Source organism: Pithys albifrons, chromosome 4 (assembly GCF_047495875.1).
Source record: "Pithys albifrons albifrons isolate INPA30051 chromosome 4, PitAlb_v1, whole genome shotgun sequence".
Classification (NCBI taxonomy): domain Eukaryota; kingdom Metazoa; phylum Chordata; class Aves; order Passeriformes; family Thamnophilidae; genus Pithys; species Pithys albifrons.
In genome coordinates, this window is record NC_092461.1 from 91,806,451 (window position 1) to 91,821,378 (window position 14,928).

General features: G+C 36.6%; 1 protein-coding gene across 4 annotated transcripts in view; it reads left to right on the forward strand.

Annotated features, from left to right (window-relative positions):
• Positions 1–14,928, forward strand: part of INVS (inversin) — a 95,161-nt gene that overhangs the window by 62,996 nt on the left and 17,237 nt on the right. For all 4 annotated transcript variants that reach the window (XM_071554967.1, XM_071554968.1, XM_071554966.1 and 1 more), the window contains 5 exons: positions 751–922; positions 4,961–5,116; positions 6,551–6,780; positions 7,752–7,858; positions 10,983–11,195. In XM_071554967.1, coding sequence (XP_071411068.1) covers positions 751–922; positions 4,961–5,116; positions 6,551–6,780; positions 7,752–7,858; positions 10,983–11,195 — 878 coding nt within the window. The remainder of the gene's footprint in view (positions 1–750; positions 923–4,960; positions 5,117–6,550; positions 6,781–7,751; positions 7,859–10,982; positions 11,196–14,928) is intronic.

Genomic DNA, 14,928 nt, shown 5'->3' on the forward strand with positions numbered 1-14,928 from the left:
TTATCCTTTTCCTAGTAGTTGTGATTTTCTCTCCCTTCCCTTCCTGTGTGACGTATCAAGAATCTAGCAGCAGGTTAAACAAGCAGACTTGTTTGATGACAGCTTAACACAAACACAGTGGCGTTTGAAGAAATACACTTCTTTGGTTTGATTTAAATAGAGATTTTAGTGTAACAGTTGCAGTGGAAAGACTGGACCCAGGTGTAAATATTTTCTTAATCTTTTATGATTTATAGTATTTCAGCAATAATGAAGATGATTAAACATTGCAATGGGCTGCCCAGGGAGGTGTTGGAGTCACCATCCCTGAAGGTGTTTAAGGAAGGATTGAACGTGGCACTCAGTGCCATGGTCCAGTTGACAGAGTGGTGTTTGGTCACAGATTGGACTTGAGGATCTCGGAGGTCTTTTCCAACCTACTTGATTCTGTGATTTTGTCATCTTTTTGTTACAGTAATGTTTCAATAAGCCAATAGTATTTTTCCCATTGCTTTCTTCTCAGTGACCTGCAGTGCCTTTTGCTTCCTTAGGATGAACACATGATGTTAAACTCCTAGTTAAGGATGCACTATTATCATTGGTGATGAAAAAGGCACAGCAGAATATGCAGTACTCCTGTTGAGCTATTACTCTTTATAAACATGAAAAGGAAGCTTTGGTTTGTTTTATAAACAGCTAAATGAGAGAAACAGTAGTTTCTTGTTGTTACAGATTCCTTTTAATGTTAATTTCAACAGTATTTCGTTTCAGGAAACTGTTGAAGTATTTTTGAAACATCCTTCTGTAAAAGATGACTCAGATCTCGAGGGAAGAACATCCTTCATGTGGGCAGCTGGCAAAGGCAGTGATGATGTCATTAGGACTATGCTGACTTTAAAATTGGATATTGATATCAATATGACAGACAAGTATGCTGGCACAGGTAAGATGCTTTACAGTGAAGAGCCACTGGACATTTCCAGTCAGTGTGATTTCCATCAAATAAAAACACTGTGAGTCTTTTCTGGGATGTGTGCTTTAATCCTGAAAAATATTTCTGCAATAGTTTAATCACGTGTGAGAGTCAATTCTTTGCCTTATTGTGGGAAAGAAACAAACCTTTTCTGCATGGATTGGATCAGTTCATTTGAAATATAGTGAGAAGAAGAAATGTACTGTTACTACATTGCTTAGTTAGATCTGGAATCCTGGGAAAAGAAGAGCTGTTCTTTGTTTTGAAGAATAAATACAATATCATAAAAAGTCTTCCTGAAAAAACCTGTTAAAAAACGTGTCTGTAAGTACATACTTTGAAACAATATACAGCAAACTAAGGAGTGAAGTGAATTATCATAATGAAAATCATAGTTCCATAGTTATTTTTAAAGATAGTCTAATAAAGATTAGAGCTACTGCACATCTGTTGTCCAAACAATAAGTCAGACTTGATATCCTACAGGTTTATCATCCCATTGTGTGCCCAGAGCAAAATATAGGTATGCAACACCGTGATTCGGCATTCAAGAATGCAAGTCACGAAATTCAAAATGCCCTATATAATCTATGAATTTATTTACTTTCATGAGAAAAGTAGAAGAATTGTGGTAGAAATATTGTACTTCTGTAGTGCTTTCAACAAAATCAGGAAAATGGTTCAAACAGATAGGTGTTGAAATGTTTATGTATTCAACAGTGTTGGTAAGGTGGGTAAAAGCAGTAGAATTGTATAGTGTGCTGATGGCATCTGAATTAAAAAAGAGGAGAATGGGGGTATATTGGGTGTAAATTGGAGGGGTTTGATGGGAGGTGGGGGGTGAGGAGTCTTGAAACAGTGAGCTGTGTGGGAAGAGGTCAGGAACTACCAGAGCCACACACAGCCAGGTCACTAAGTTAGAAATTAAGTGCAAAGGTGTATACCTACCTATAATAAGTAGTTCAGTGACAGCCAAGCTGATAGTCAGACCACACACCCGTGAATAATACACTAAGGGGCATTTCTCCTGAAAACTGTGTTGTTTTTAACAGACAAGAATGTATATTGCAATGTTTGTTCATATAAATTTTAATGCATTTGTTTTACAGTATGCTGAAGCATTATCTTTTGGCTGCACTTACATGCAAATCAGCCTAAGCTTCATGGTTAGGTTTAGGGAACTTGCAGTGCAGATTTATCCCAACCAAGAAACAAAGATATGACTTGAACAGCTTTTCTCTTTTCAGAGCGCATTTTGAATAACATAAAAATGCTAAATGAATGCAATGTCAGGGTTATGTGTTCAGGATTTGAAATGTAGTATGTATGAATCTTATTTTCATATTAACATTTGAATTTTTTAAACTTCCTTTGGTGGTATGCTGGGTCTCAACAAAAAGTAAAATACAGTTAACATAGCATTCTATTTAGCTATCTAAAGTCTTGCTTTTCTTACAATTTAGCACACACAATTTGACATTTATAGAAGAAAATCAGTCTTTCCAAGTTGTGGTAGTTTGTAACTTTTGAGTTTAAGAAATAGTGCAACAAATAAAATATCAGGCTTCATGTTTGTTGACTTTACAAACTACATACTGCACAATTGTACTCTTGTTTCATCTTTTATCAGTCTCACCTACATTTGCTACTTCCTGACAGTTCCGTTTTAAGTACCTACAGTGCTTGTTTCAGACTTAAAGGTGGAGTAATGTTGTAGTTCCTGTGCAAACCTTACAAAGGGTTTTCTTCTTTGCCGACACTAATCACGTGCTGTGCTCTGAATTACTCAGGTGTGGCTTTCATACTTGAATAATTCAGGTGGTTGGGTTAATTATCTTTCAGTCTTAAACCTTTCGTAGCAGAGATATGTAATCACCTTTTAATTTTGATTTTGTTGTAGGGCTTTTAATCCAAGGAAATTAATGGATTTTCCATTTACTTGAAAGTGCCGTTGTGTAGAACTCACAAGTAGTGTTAAAGTGGGGAACTCGCTGTGGAGCAGTCTGAACTAAACCATTGTGCAAAGAAGTGCACTAGCAAGGGTTTTATTACAGCAGGCTGTAAACTTAAAAGGAAGCCCCCCAGTAAATCACTGTCAGTTTTTTATTTTTACAAAGGTTCTTAACCATTGCCAAGTTTTGGGCAGGGAAAAGCAGTGTTGCATTTGTGCAGGAGACTATGCTCCTGTAGGAAATCGTGCACATGCCACCGTGCCTGGGATGCAGTTGCTGAGCAGAGTTCAAGGTTGTGTTTTTCTGACTTTTGTGTGCGAGCTCAGTTAAGCTCAGTTATAGTGTTGCGTTAAAGCAGCCTTTTTGCATTTACTTAAAAAAGAGCAAGCTCTCCATTCAGCTTTGCTAGAACATCGAGACTCTCAGTATTGTGTAGGGGAATGACACCAAGGGAAAGGAATTTCCCTCTTCGCAGAGATCAGCGCTGCAGGAGCAGTACAGGGGCAGCTTTATAGCTCTGCCGTCACTGCGCACAATGGAGAGGGCTCTGTCTGTCGGCTTAACAAAGGCGCTATTGTGACCAGCTGGCTGAAGAATCTCTTCAGTCACCGTGACTCCATCATAGAAAATTCGGCTTACAAGAAAATATTGAGCACAAAGTGCGAAACAAGATGCCTGCGTCAGAATGAGTGATAGGGTGGAAAAGCCGGCCAAGCTGACACAGCAGCTCTTTTTCTATTGTATTGTTACACACACCCCATGTGTCATCTGATGGAGTGGTTTACTGCCTTTGGTTTCATCAGAAATTCAGGACAAAAAACAGAACCTAGAGTTTACTGTGAGGTCAGACCATGAAAACCAGGCCCTTCCCAAAGTACGAAGTGGCAGAGAACTCATTCCCATCGAATTCCTGCTGACAGCCCCCACTCTGATGGCTGCTGCAGATGCAGTGGTGTTTCATGGGCTCCAGGAGCGCGGCTCTGCCTTTGAGCTCTGCATTTATGCTCTGCATTTATGCTCTGCAATGTTTTGTGGTTTTATTCTAAATTATTTTGATTTTTGTCACCTGTAAAAGATCCCACATGTAAGGCAGTACGAGAATGTAGATTGTCTGATTTAATTGCTGACTATAGGAAGTAGTCCAAAGCATTTTGAAGTCAAATTGGAAGTGAAATCAGCAATATATGTATCTTCCATTGGTTTGAAATCTTAACTGCTGTGGGTAGTTCTCCTTTCCTTCAAAAAGAATAATGAACTCGTCAGACTGGTATTCCAATGTTTTTCTCAACTCCGGCTAAAAGTGCCTGCAGGATGGCAATAGCAGCTCCAGTTACAGGACACCACATCTTTAACTCTGAGTTCTAGAGTATCTGAAGTAGCATAGTTTTCATACAACTGAGCATCATAAACTGTAGGGATGAGTCAAAATGCAGTATCTGGTCTGTAATATTTTTCTTTTTCCTGAAGAAACCAGGGAGCTGGAGGTACTGTGGAAGATATGATGGCCTTGGTACATAATTTTGTGTAAAATTTTTTTCAAGTAAGTCTGAAAAAAAAAGTTGAGGGATGGGGAACAGGAACAGCTAGGTAGTTATCTGGAGTTAGTTTTAATTGAGACAACTTTGTTTATCTGAAAGGGGAAAAAAGGTATTTTCAGAAAAACATTAAAGGAATAAGGAAAGTCTCTTCCACTGGTTATGGGCAGTCTCAGAAATGCCACAAAACAGAGGCAGAAGTAAATAATGTAGTAGTCTCTTAATCAAAAGCTGCTAAACTCCCACAAATCCTCGATATAAGCCAGTCTTGGTAGTGTTAATATTCCTATTTGTGCAAGTTAAAAACATGTTTCAGGGCTAACAGTTATTCTGCTTACTGCTTGTGTGGCAAGAAAATGTTGTTACATGATCACTTGCTAGGATTCTTCAGTTGCTTGTAGTTGAAAAGTACCTTTTCCACCAAAATGATTGAAATTAATTTTCATTTTGACTATTCTAATTGTGAACCCCCAAAGCTGATGGTATTGTTGTTTCTTCTTCCTACGTGTTAATTCTTCCAGCGTTACACGCTGCTGCCCTTTCTGGCCATGTCAGCACAGTGAAATTGCTGTTGGAGCATCATGCACAGGTAGATGCTTTGGATGTCATGAAACACACTCCGCTTTTCCGAGCCTGTGAGATGGGACACAAAGAAGTGATACAGACACTCATTAAAGGTCAGCTCTGACAACTTTACAAACCTGCCCAGAATTATGGTGCCTTTCTGGGAGACTGGGAAATAAACAGATGATGGGGTAGGAAATTGCTTCCCTAAAGCAAGTTTTGTCTGTAACTACCCTTTGTGAAACAGCACTAGTAAATGTAAAGGATTATCAGATTGTTGTGCAAAATAAGTGTTAAATATAAAACTTTCAAATTTGGGATAGTTCTTTTCACAACTCATTTCTACTCAGGCCTTTGCAAGTACATTCTAGTCTCTCAAACCAGCACTTTCCCCAGCATGCTATTGTTTTTCTTTCTTTTTTTTTAACCAGTAAATAAGACCAAATTAAGCTTTCTTCACTTCTGTGAGAGAGGATTTTTAGGTTTCTTTGAAGATTTTTTGACTGTGGAAATGAATCTTTATTTTTTAATGCAGACAGCTATCAAAATCCTACATCATTAATATTTTCCTCTGGTTGGTTTTTATAAGCAGTATTTTATTTGTAGACAGAAATAGGATTTAGCAATGTACACAGTGTTAGATAATTGTAAAATGTCTGCTGAAGTGTAAGAAGTATGGTGAAAGAACAGTGTCTTAGAAGCAAAATTTTGTCATTTTAGCTTCCAAGAAACATCTCCCTCCTGCTTCAGGCATGATCCCATTTATGGACAGATGAAATATCCAGACCAAAAAGTTGCAAGTTTTCCATCAACCAGCCTTTCCTAAAAGTGTGCTTCCCCTTGTGATCTGCTGGGTGTATTTTAACCTCCTGTTAAGCTCTTCCTTCCACTCCCTATGCCATTTAGCTTCTGTAGATGCAAGAAGCTTGGCTATCAGAGTCCAAGTTTTGTTTAATTTTGTATTTTATGATATAGACAGTCGTCGTTTGCTTCATGTTTCTGTATTTATGGAGTATTATTTTTGTACAGAATTTTTACATCTTGCAAGGACACTTAGAGAAATTAATTATCTGCATTAAAGAATCTTACCATACTTGAATTAAAAAAATAAGTTTTTTCAAAAGTTATTTTTCACTTGCGAATATTTTGTCTTGTCTGCATTAGATTTTAAAATAGATTTGATTCATGTCTAGTGTTTAAAAGTTATTTTCTTGTTAAGAAATAATGGTTTTCCTGATAATTAATAGACCTGAAACAAGTAAAGACTAGGTTTTTCAAGGGCATTTGATAAATCTGGAGATTCTAAGGCATCTGAGAGGTTACTCAGAAGCTTGTAAAATAATTAGATGCCTGACCTTATTGAAACTTTTTCATTCCCATTGAATTTTGGTTTAAGTTTTAGGATTTGAGTAACAAAATTGAAGTTTCTTTCAGAAATACTTGTCTGAATTGTCAGTTTACCAATTCTAGTTGGACATGAACTTACTCTTTTCTTAACACTCAAAGTATTTTCTTTTTATGCTCAAAAAATGTGTTTGTTGTTTCAGGAGGAGCAAGAGTAGATTTGGTTGACCAAGATGGCCATTCTCCCCTCCACTGGGCAGCCCTGGGAGGAAATGCTGACGTGTGTCAAATCCTGATAGAAAATAAAATCAACCCCAATGTGCAGGATTATGCTGGTCGAACACCTCTGCAATGTGCTGCCTATGGAGGGTACATTAACTGCATGGTGGTGTTACTGGAAAACAATGCAGATCCAAATATCCAGGATAAAGAGGTATGTTGTTCTTCACTGAGGTATCTAATTAACTTTAGAATAACCATAAATCCAAACACATTCCTTTTATTCAAGGTCATTCTTTTTTCCAGGACATAGAAGGATCTTTGCTGCCTTCATTTCTAAAATCTTGAATCAAAAGTAGTATTTTAATACGCTGCATGATTTAAGTCATATTTTTCCATATAATTTGCTTTTTCTTTATCAAACTGTGATTATATGAGGAGTCATGTTAAGAATCCTATTTCTTATCTTATTCCTTATTAACAGCTGACATAGGAATGTGGTTTTATAATCTGTAATGAGTTTCTTCAACATAGAGACAGAGCAAGTAAGAAAGTAAAATATTGCAAGTGAGATGGTTGCTAGAATTGCTTCAATTACTTATCCACTTAAGTATCCATATATGTATCACTCTTACAGGTGAAAAAACCAGGAACATTGAGTAGGGTTTGTGCTATTTTGTGTCATTGTCTGAGCAGTAAGTGAAATTAGGAGCCAGAGTAATTGTGCAACCTCCACCAGATTTCTTTTGTATATGACATAATTTCTCAGAATTTGGTAGAACCTCATCCATCAAAAGAGTCTCACCCAATTTGTTAAACTTCTCTGTAGGTATTCGTTGTAGAGCACAGATAATTCCAAGTAATGGAAGAGTGGTTTTTATTATGAGTTCTACAGAGCATGCTGTAGCTCTTTTGCAAAGAAAGCAGCTCTAGAGCTGGTGTCCTAATGTTGTTTTTCAGCTGCTTTAGGTGAAAAAGCACTTGTGTTTTAATCTTGTTTTTAAAAAAATTAATTCACTTGTTAGTGCTGTATTCTTCTTATTTTACAAGGATGTTTATTTAGAAGAACTAGTTAGTCCTTCATGTCCAGAAAAGTATTGAATTACACTATGATTTATGACTTTTATTGTGGGGTGACGGAGTTTGAGGATAATGCTTATTTTTGTTCCATTCTGTTGTTTACAGGGAAGAACTGCCTTGCACTGGCTCTGTAACAATGGCTACCTTGATGCTATAAAGTTGCTGCTCGGTTTTGATGCTTTTCCTAATCATATGGAGAACAGCGAGGAGAGGTATTGCTTCTCTGAACGTGTTATTTTGTAATTTAGCAGGAGCCCTACCTACGATTTAAATGCTAAGTGTTCAGATACTGCAAGAGAATCCTAATCTTGGATCTCAAAGGAGTGCTGTAACCTTGGGCTCCAGTGTCAGCAGCTTTTCTAATGTGAAATTTCTCTTCTTTAACTAAGATATCGCAACTTCAGTGTTTATAATTTTGAAACTTGAACTTAGAGATTTCTGTCAGTATTTACTCAGTCTAGTCTTGTTTGAAATATTAAAGATCTTTCTTATTTTTATGAAGTTCATAGTAGGTATGTATGGACAAAAAGGGAAGAGGCATTTCTGCTGCTGTTGGAGTAGATGGGAATTTTTCTATTTGCTAGTAATACAGTGAGAAGAAAGAAATGGGAGAAATGTAATGTTGTGGTTTAGAATAGTGACTACAAAGTACCTGTATTCTAAAGGCCTAGTTTAAAAAAAGTCTCTTATAATCGTAACGAGACAGCACATTTGCATCTCTTTTCTTTGTTTTTCATTGACATATAAATAGTAGTTTTTTAAAAGTGATTTGGGTTGTGGAGTTCGAATTAGTTACCTGACCGTGAAGATAATTACTATTAGCAGAAATTTATAAGGCCTTTTTTTAGAGTAGATGACCTCCTCATAATTATAACTAAAATTATGAACAGTATGCCCATATAAATTTGAATATTTAAATATTTTATGTAACTTAAGAGGTTTGAAACCCCATATTTCAGTGCTAAATTTGATACTTCCATACTTATCCCAGTTTTTAATTGCTTTATTCCTCCGTGATTTCTCTTTTGTTCTCTAAACTACTCAGATCTCTCTTCCTTTTCTGTTCTTATTTTTTGTTGAGGAACACAAATGAAAGTATAACTAGTTTCTAATGAAGTAGTGCCAATGCTCTCTTAAGTAATTTTTGATGGAAAATTAAATAAACAGTTGTAATTAAATTACTCTTAATAATCAAGATTAAAAATCAGTATTTTGCCAGAAAGGAGGCTGCTGTTATCCTCACTTTGTACAAATGTCAGGAAAAGACCTTAGTTGTACTTTACCACAGTCATTCAGATAGTTATTTTTGTTTCCCTTCTAGCACTAATACCTGTTCTCATGTATAATCCATAATATAATTAGCAGTGTTCCAAAAGTCTGGCATTAAGCACTAGTTCATGTGTGGAACAAAGGAGATCTCCAGTATTTCTAGATCAGTCAGTCTTTTAATATAATGCTCCTAATATATATGTAGTATATAAAAATTGCACAGTTGTGTCTTAATAAACATCTACAAATCTTGCTTAATTATTAAGAGATTGGAAGTTTGGAAAGTAGAAAAATCAAACTGAGTGTTGTAAGAGTAAAAACTTCAGGGATCTAGTTAATTTGTAATTTTTTTCCAATATACCTATGGAAAGAGGCTTCCCATCTTTACTTTCTTAGACTGTAATATGAGATAACAGTTAAAAATTCAAACATAGTGGTTACAGCTGATTAGATTAGTGAAAAGAGGAAGCTGAGATGGCATCTAGGATTTTAAGCTGCCCACTTGCTTGCTAGATATGTGATCAAGTGCTAGTCTGGAGGGTGCTGGCCTTGTTCTTTGCAAATTCGTTTTGTAACCCAACTGACCATCTTGGGTGCATCTGCTTGACCACCCTCATGCTAAATTACATATAAAAGCTGATGGCTGGTGTCTTCTTCATGGGTTTTCCTGTGAAGCCAGCTTGATCTAAAAGTTCTCTGTTTTAGAAAGAACCAGTGGGGAAAAAAATTTTACAGGCTTTGAATTGACACAACTGAAGAGTGTATGTGAGCAGCCTTGAATGGGTAGTGTCCAGTCATACAAACCCCTGTTCAGATTCAATTTGAGTGATTTTGTTACTTCCAAAGGTAGCTCCAAGGGAGTTAGAGAATCCATGTATAAAAGAATGGATCTTCATCACTGGGATCTGTAATAGAATACATTGTCTTGGTAGACACATGGCAGTAGCATCAAGTTTACTTTAGTATCTTTTGTGCCTTTAAAATACTCAAAATTAGGTATACTTTAAAAAGCGTATTTTTCTGTATGTTCCTTCTGAAGTTCCCATTTCTGGATTATCAAAAATCTGTATCTCTTTAAATGCTATCAGCAACACACCTTGACATACAAATTTTCATGTTATGTCATTGTCTTCATTCCTGCAGACACTTGAGTTCAGATTCTGTTAATCCTTCCATCAAATCATTGCTGTGTGGCAAGTCCAATTGTGCTTTCTGTCTGTTTGTCCTTGCTCACCAGCACTGCGTCCGAGCAATTTACCATCAAGAAGAGCACTAATTTTCACAATCACATGCATTGACACTTGTTATTTGATAGTCTTATGTTATATGGTCTTGGTTATGGTTTGTGACTGATAATTTTCAGGCACTAAATGTTTTTGCCTAATGTTTCAGTGTTGGTGAAGGAGATAGGCACATTTTTATCCTGTGTTGACAGTGGTAAATTTGGGAATTATTTTTAAAAGGGTTTAGCATCTTTTTGACACCATTAAAAACCAAAGCAATTTAATATTTTTAATACCTGTGTCCATTTGAAAACAGACCTAAGTCTTCCTAGTACTTCAGAAAGGGAAATTATCCCTTGATACTGATTTAATCCTGCTGCTTGCTCAGTCATACTGTCCTCAGTTGTTGTTATAGAAGTTAAGCCAAATTTGACAGTAAATCTCTAAAATTTAAATTAATATGGAAATAACTCAAAAATGTTTTAAATTACTTTTTCTTTATAGATTTCTATATGAAAATTTCAATAACATCTTTTAAAGACTGCTTGCCTAAAACAGTTAATTCTGTGGATGGGGCTTTGGGAGATTTTGGCCAAGCACTTCATATAGTCTGGTCCCCCCACATTTCCATATGAGGAGAATAAAGTAAGCCTTAAACATAGTCACAGTGTGTAGAATCAGTAAGATAAGGAAAGCAATACCTAGAAATGAGTAAAACAGGCTACTGAGAACAGTGTTTAACCTGTCTTTGTACTAGAGGTTGCCTTATTATGAAATGAGGTGAAGTAAATGCACATTATAGTTAGAATCAATAATAATCCTTGTGGGTTTTGGGTTTTTTTAGATACACTCCACTTGATTATGCCTTGCTTGGTGAACACCATGAAGTGATTCAGTTCATGTTAGAACATGGGGCTCTGTCTATTGCTGCCATTCAGGATATTGCTGCTTTCAAAATCCAGGCTGTCTACAAAGGATACAAAGTTAGAAAAGCTTTTCAAGAGAGGAAGAATCTTCTAATGAAACATGAACAGCTGAGGAAAGATGCTGCTGCCAAGTAAGTCTGAGACTTGAAATCTACTCCAGCAAATAGATACTTGTTGTAAGTTTGTATTTATTAGTGTATGACTTTATCTGTTATTCATCCTCATTTATTGTTCCTCTTAGTAAAATTCATAAAACCGAAGGAAGCATCTAACTTCCATATCCTGATAGACAGATGGAAATGATCTTCCATATAATCTAAATTTAAATAACAAATTTTATATCATGTACAAGAAGGCAAAATGCCAGAATTTGAGAAACTAGCACGTTAGCATCCATGAATCTTGGCCTGATATTCCGTATGATGATTCAAAGGCTTGGAAAACATTTATCAGTTTAATGTAATGAAAGTAATTATTGACCTATCAAGTCTTGATATCAGTTATGGAAAGAAATCAATATGTTGCTGAAGGAAAATTAAAAACAAACCAGGGAAATCCTGGTTTGGTAAAGCTTAACAATGTGTCACAGGGGAGGTTGTGTTTTTCTAGCAAACTGAACTCCTGAATTTATTTGCAATTTCAGTTTTGGCAGTGTCATTTTCTGCACTTACATTTTCTGGTCTTGAATTGGAGAGTTCCTGTGAACTGGTTATATTGGGTTATAGATAACTAACATACACAATTCAAATAGTTATCAGCAAGATGTGTGTGTTCTGACTGAGTTTCTACCACTTAAAGGAGGTAATGGTAACACAGTAGTTAAATTCAAAAATCAGAAGATACATAAGTGGTTATCAAACTACTTTGCTTGCTTGGCCTTTATCCTTAAGATTCATAGTATGAAATAAAACAAATTAGCACCTGGTTTCTCTTGAAGAAATCTGATTCTTTAATTAAAAAAAATAACAGTCTGAAAAGATTTCTGCATGATTTTGTAGTATTATTTCTGTAAAGAGAGGTTACATGAAGAAATCAGACAACATAGTTATTGCACTTAGAGGTATTTTTACTCCATCTGAGTACCACAGACAAATTCAGCTGCACTCTGCGCTGTCTCAGATTTGGTAGTTTGATGTTCTGCATAACTGGCCAGTCTGACCTTCACAGGGTTTGATTGCTGCTCCTGTACTGGATAACAATTGTTACTCCCCAGCAAGAACTAAAGCTGGAAGTACCAGAAAACTAATCTCTTTCTCACTTCTTTAGATCCTCAAGTTGTAACATGTAGCCCTCCTACTACTTGCCTTTTCTGCTGAGGTCAGTAGAAGTCAAAACCGTGCATGGAGAAGCTGCCTTTGAAAATATACCAAAAATCTCACATTTTTTTTAATGTGGAGAACTGTTTGTATTTTTTTAATGTGGAGAACTCTTGTATTGTGTGGTCACAACTGACTTTACCAAATGAGATTGTTTAATCCTTTGTGATTACAATCATTTTTAGAAGAATCTATGATACCCTATCTAGAAGATTAAATGGAAAAGAATTGCCTCATGGAAATTTGGGGGTATTTTTGTGATAGTTTTCCTTCGTGAGTTTCTGATATACTTTCTGAGACTTATTTAGCTGTTGTTGATTTGTTTGAAAACAATAGAAACAAAGTCTGTGTACCAAATACCATGAAACCAGCATTACAATGCAATTGGACTGTACAAGCAAATCAGGTTGTCACATAACAAATTTTATTTAATTGCAGTTTTATGATCTGTAATAAACTGAAGGGGACATTATGTTGTCATCATTCTGTGTACCCATCTGTGCATTCCACAGCTAAAATTGGCTGGGATGTTGCTGCATACAAAAAACTAATATCCCTACTGATGTTTAAAAATCTGCTCTCTAAATAAAAGTAGACATTATGTGGGAATCCAGAATGATGGTGAACTCCCAGACTGAACCCCCTTCCCCCAGATATTTCAGTGTATGTATTTAAAACTTGTTTTGAAATATGTTATTTTAGAGAGTCTCACTAAGATAAATCACTCCTAAATCTGCATGTTTTTAATTAGTCCGTTCTTTTTCTCCTTTTTTACCCTAACTAAAAGTCAACCAGCATCTCATACCTGTATTATTTCTGGTAAAGTTACAGTCACTCTATTCAAAGCCTGTGAATTATTTCTACATGAATATCCTCTCCCCTCTTCTCTCCTTTGTCAAAGAAATGGTAATGTAGAAAATGAAGATGCAGACCAAAACAACATGCACACTGTTAGATCATTGAGCAAAGAGACATACCAGAAGACCAATTTGGATTAGCAGGGAAGCCATGGCAGAGCTCAAATGCAAAAAGGCAGCATGCAGGAGGTAGAAGCAGGGACAAGCTGCAAAGGAAGAGTGTGAAAGCATTGCTTGGGCATGCAAAGATGGTGTCATAAACACCAGAACTCAAATGGAGTTGAGGTTTTAAAGGGATGTTGCAGGTAATGAGGTGGATTTCTGCTTCTACATTAATAAAAGTAGTAATACATTACTAAAAGGCTGAGCAGGAAATTGCGGGCCTGTTGCAGAATGGTGCATTTAGTGCCAACAGACCCCAGTGTGGCAGAAGTACTCAATGCCACCTTCTCCTCAGTCTTCCAGAAGAAGGTCTCCCAGGCCTTCGTTCTTAGAGAAGTGGTTCAAGGAGGAAGAGAACTACTGGATCTGAATGACAATTAAAGCAGTGATGGCTCAGCCTAGACAAGTCCATGGGACCAGATTGGCTGCATCCAGGGCTACCACAAGAACTAACTGATGCCCTTAAAAGGCCACTTTCCAACATCTTTGAAAGGTCACAGAGACGTGGGAAGGTTCCTTATGACTGTGGGAAAGCTGATGTTGCTCCCATCTTCAAAAAGGGCCAAAAGAACAATCTAGGAACCTGTAGTCTGGCTGGTGTCACTTTGGTCCCTTGGAAACTTAGAACAGGCAAAAGTTGAAGTGAGAGATTTTGTCTGGAAATAAAGAGAAATTCTTCCACCCTTGGGACAACTGAGCAGTGAAATGGGTAGCCCAAGGAGGTTGTATGGTCTCTATCCATAAAAGTTTCAAGACACAATTAGATAAAAACCTGAGCCACATTATCTGACCCTTTTCTGAGCACCATGTTAGTCTTGATGACTTCCTGAGATCCCTTCAATATGCGTTACCTTGTGAACTTATGGTCTTTCAAAAGGGGGATGGGATATATGAGCATTAAACATTTTAACAACCATAAATGTGTGAATATAATAGGTGTTCTTGAGTGAGAGTGAAAGTAACTGCTTATTAATAGGTGGGAGGGAGAACCCGGCAGAAGGGGGCAGTGCTTGGGAGAGCCGCACAGAATTGATCTGGTACAAAGGCATTCAAGAAACAGTCAGGCTACATACAAGTAAATCCTACAAAGAGGATTTTGGTTTACTTATTACAAACCTAGATATTTAGGAAAATAATATTTAAGGATTTAAAGAATATTCAGAGAAAACTGGTGCCCAATATGTTGGATTTTGAAAGGGCTGCAGAACTCAGTCCTCGCTTGTTCCCCTTCCCATTCAGTTTCTCAGAATGAGTTCCTGATACCAGAGTTCTGTTTTTCCTTCTGACCAGTTGGAGAAAACTGATTGAGAATGTGGTTGTGAAAGGCAAATGGATGAAAGTGAGTAAGAGTAAACAACTCCTGATATTAAGGAAGAGAAGAACAGTAAGAAAATAAACAGTTCAAATAAATAGCCTTCACTAGATTTAGAAAAATGTTCAAGAACTAAAAGAGAACAAATTGATTATGAGTTTTTTCTAAAATGGGGGAATAAGGCCTGAATGCTGAGAAAAGATAGGGGAGTGTAACA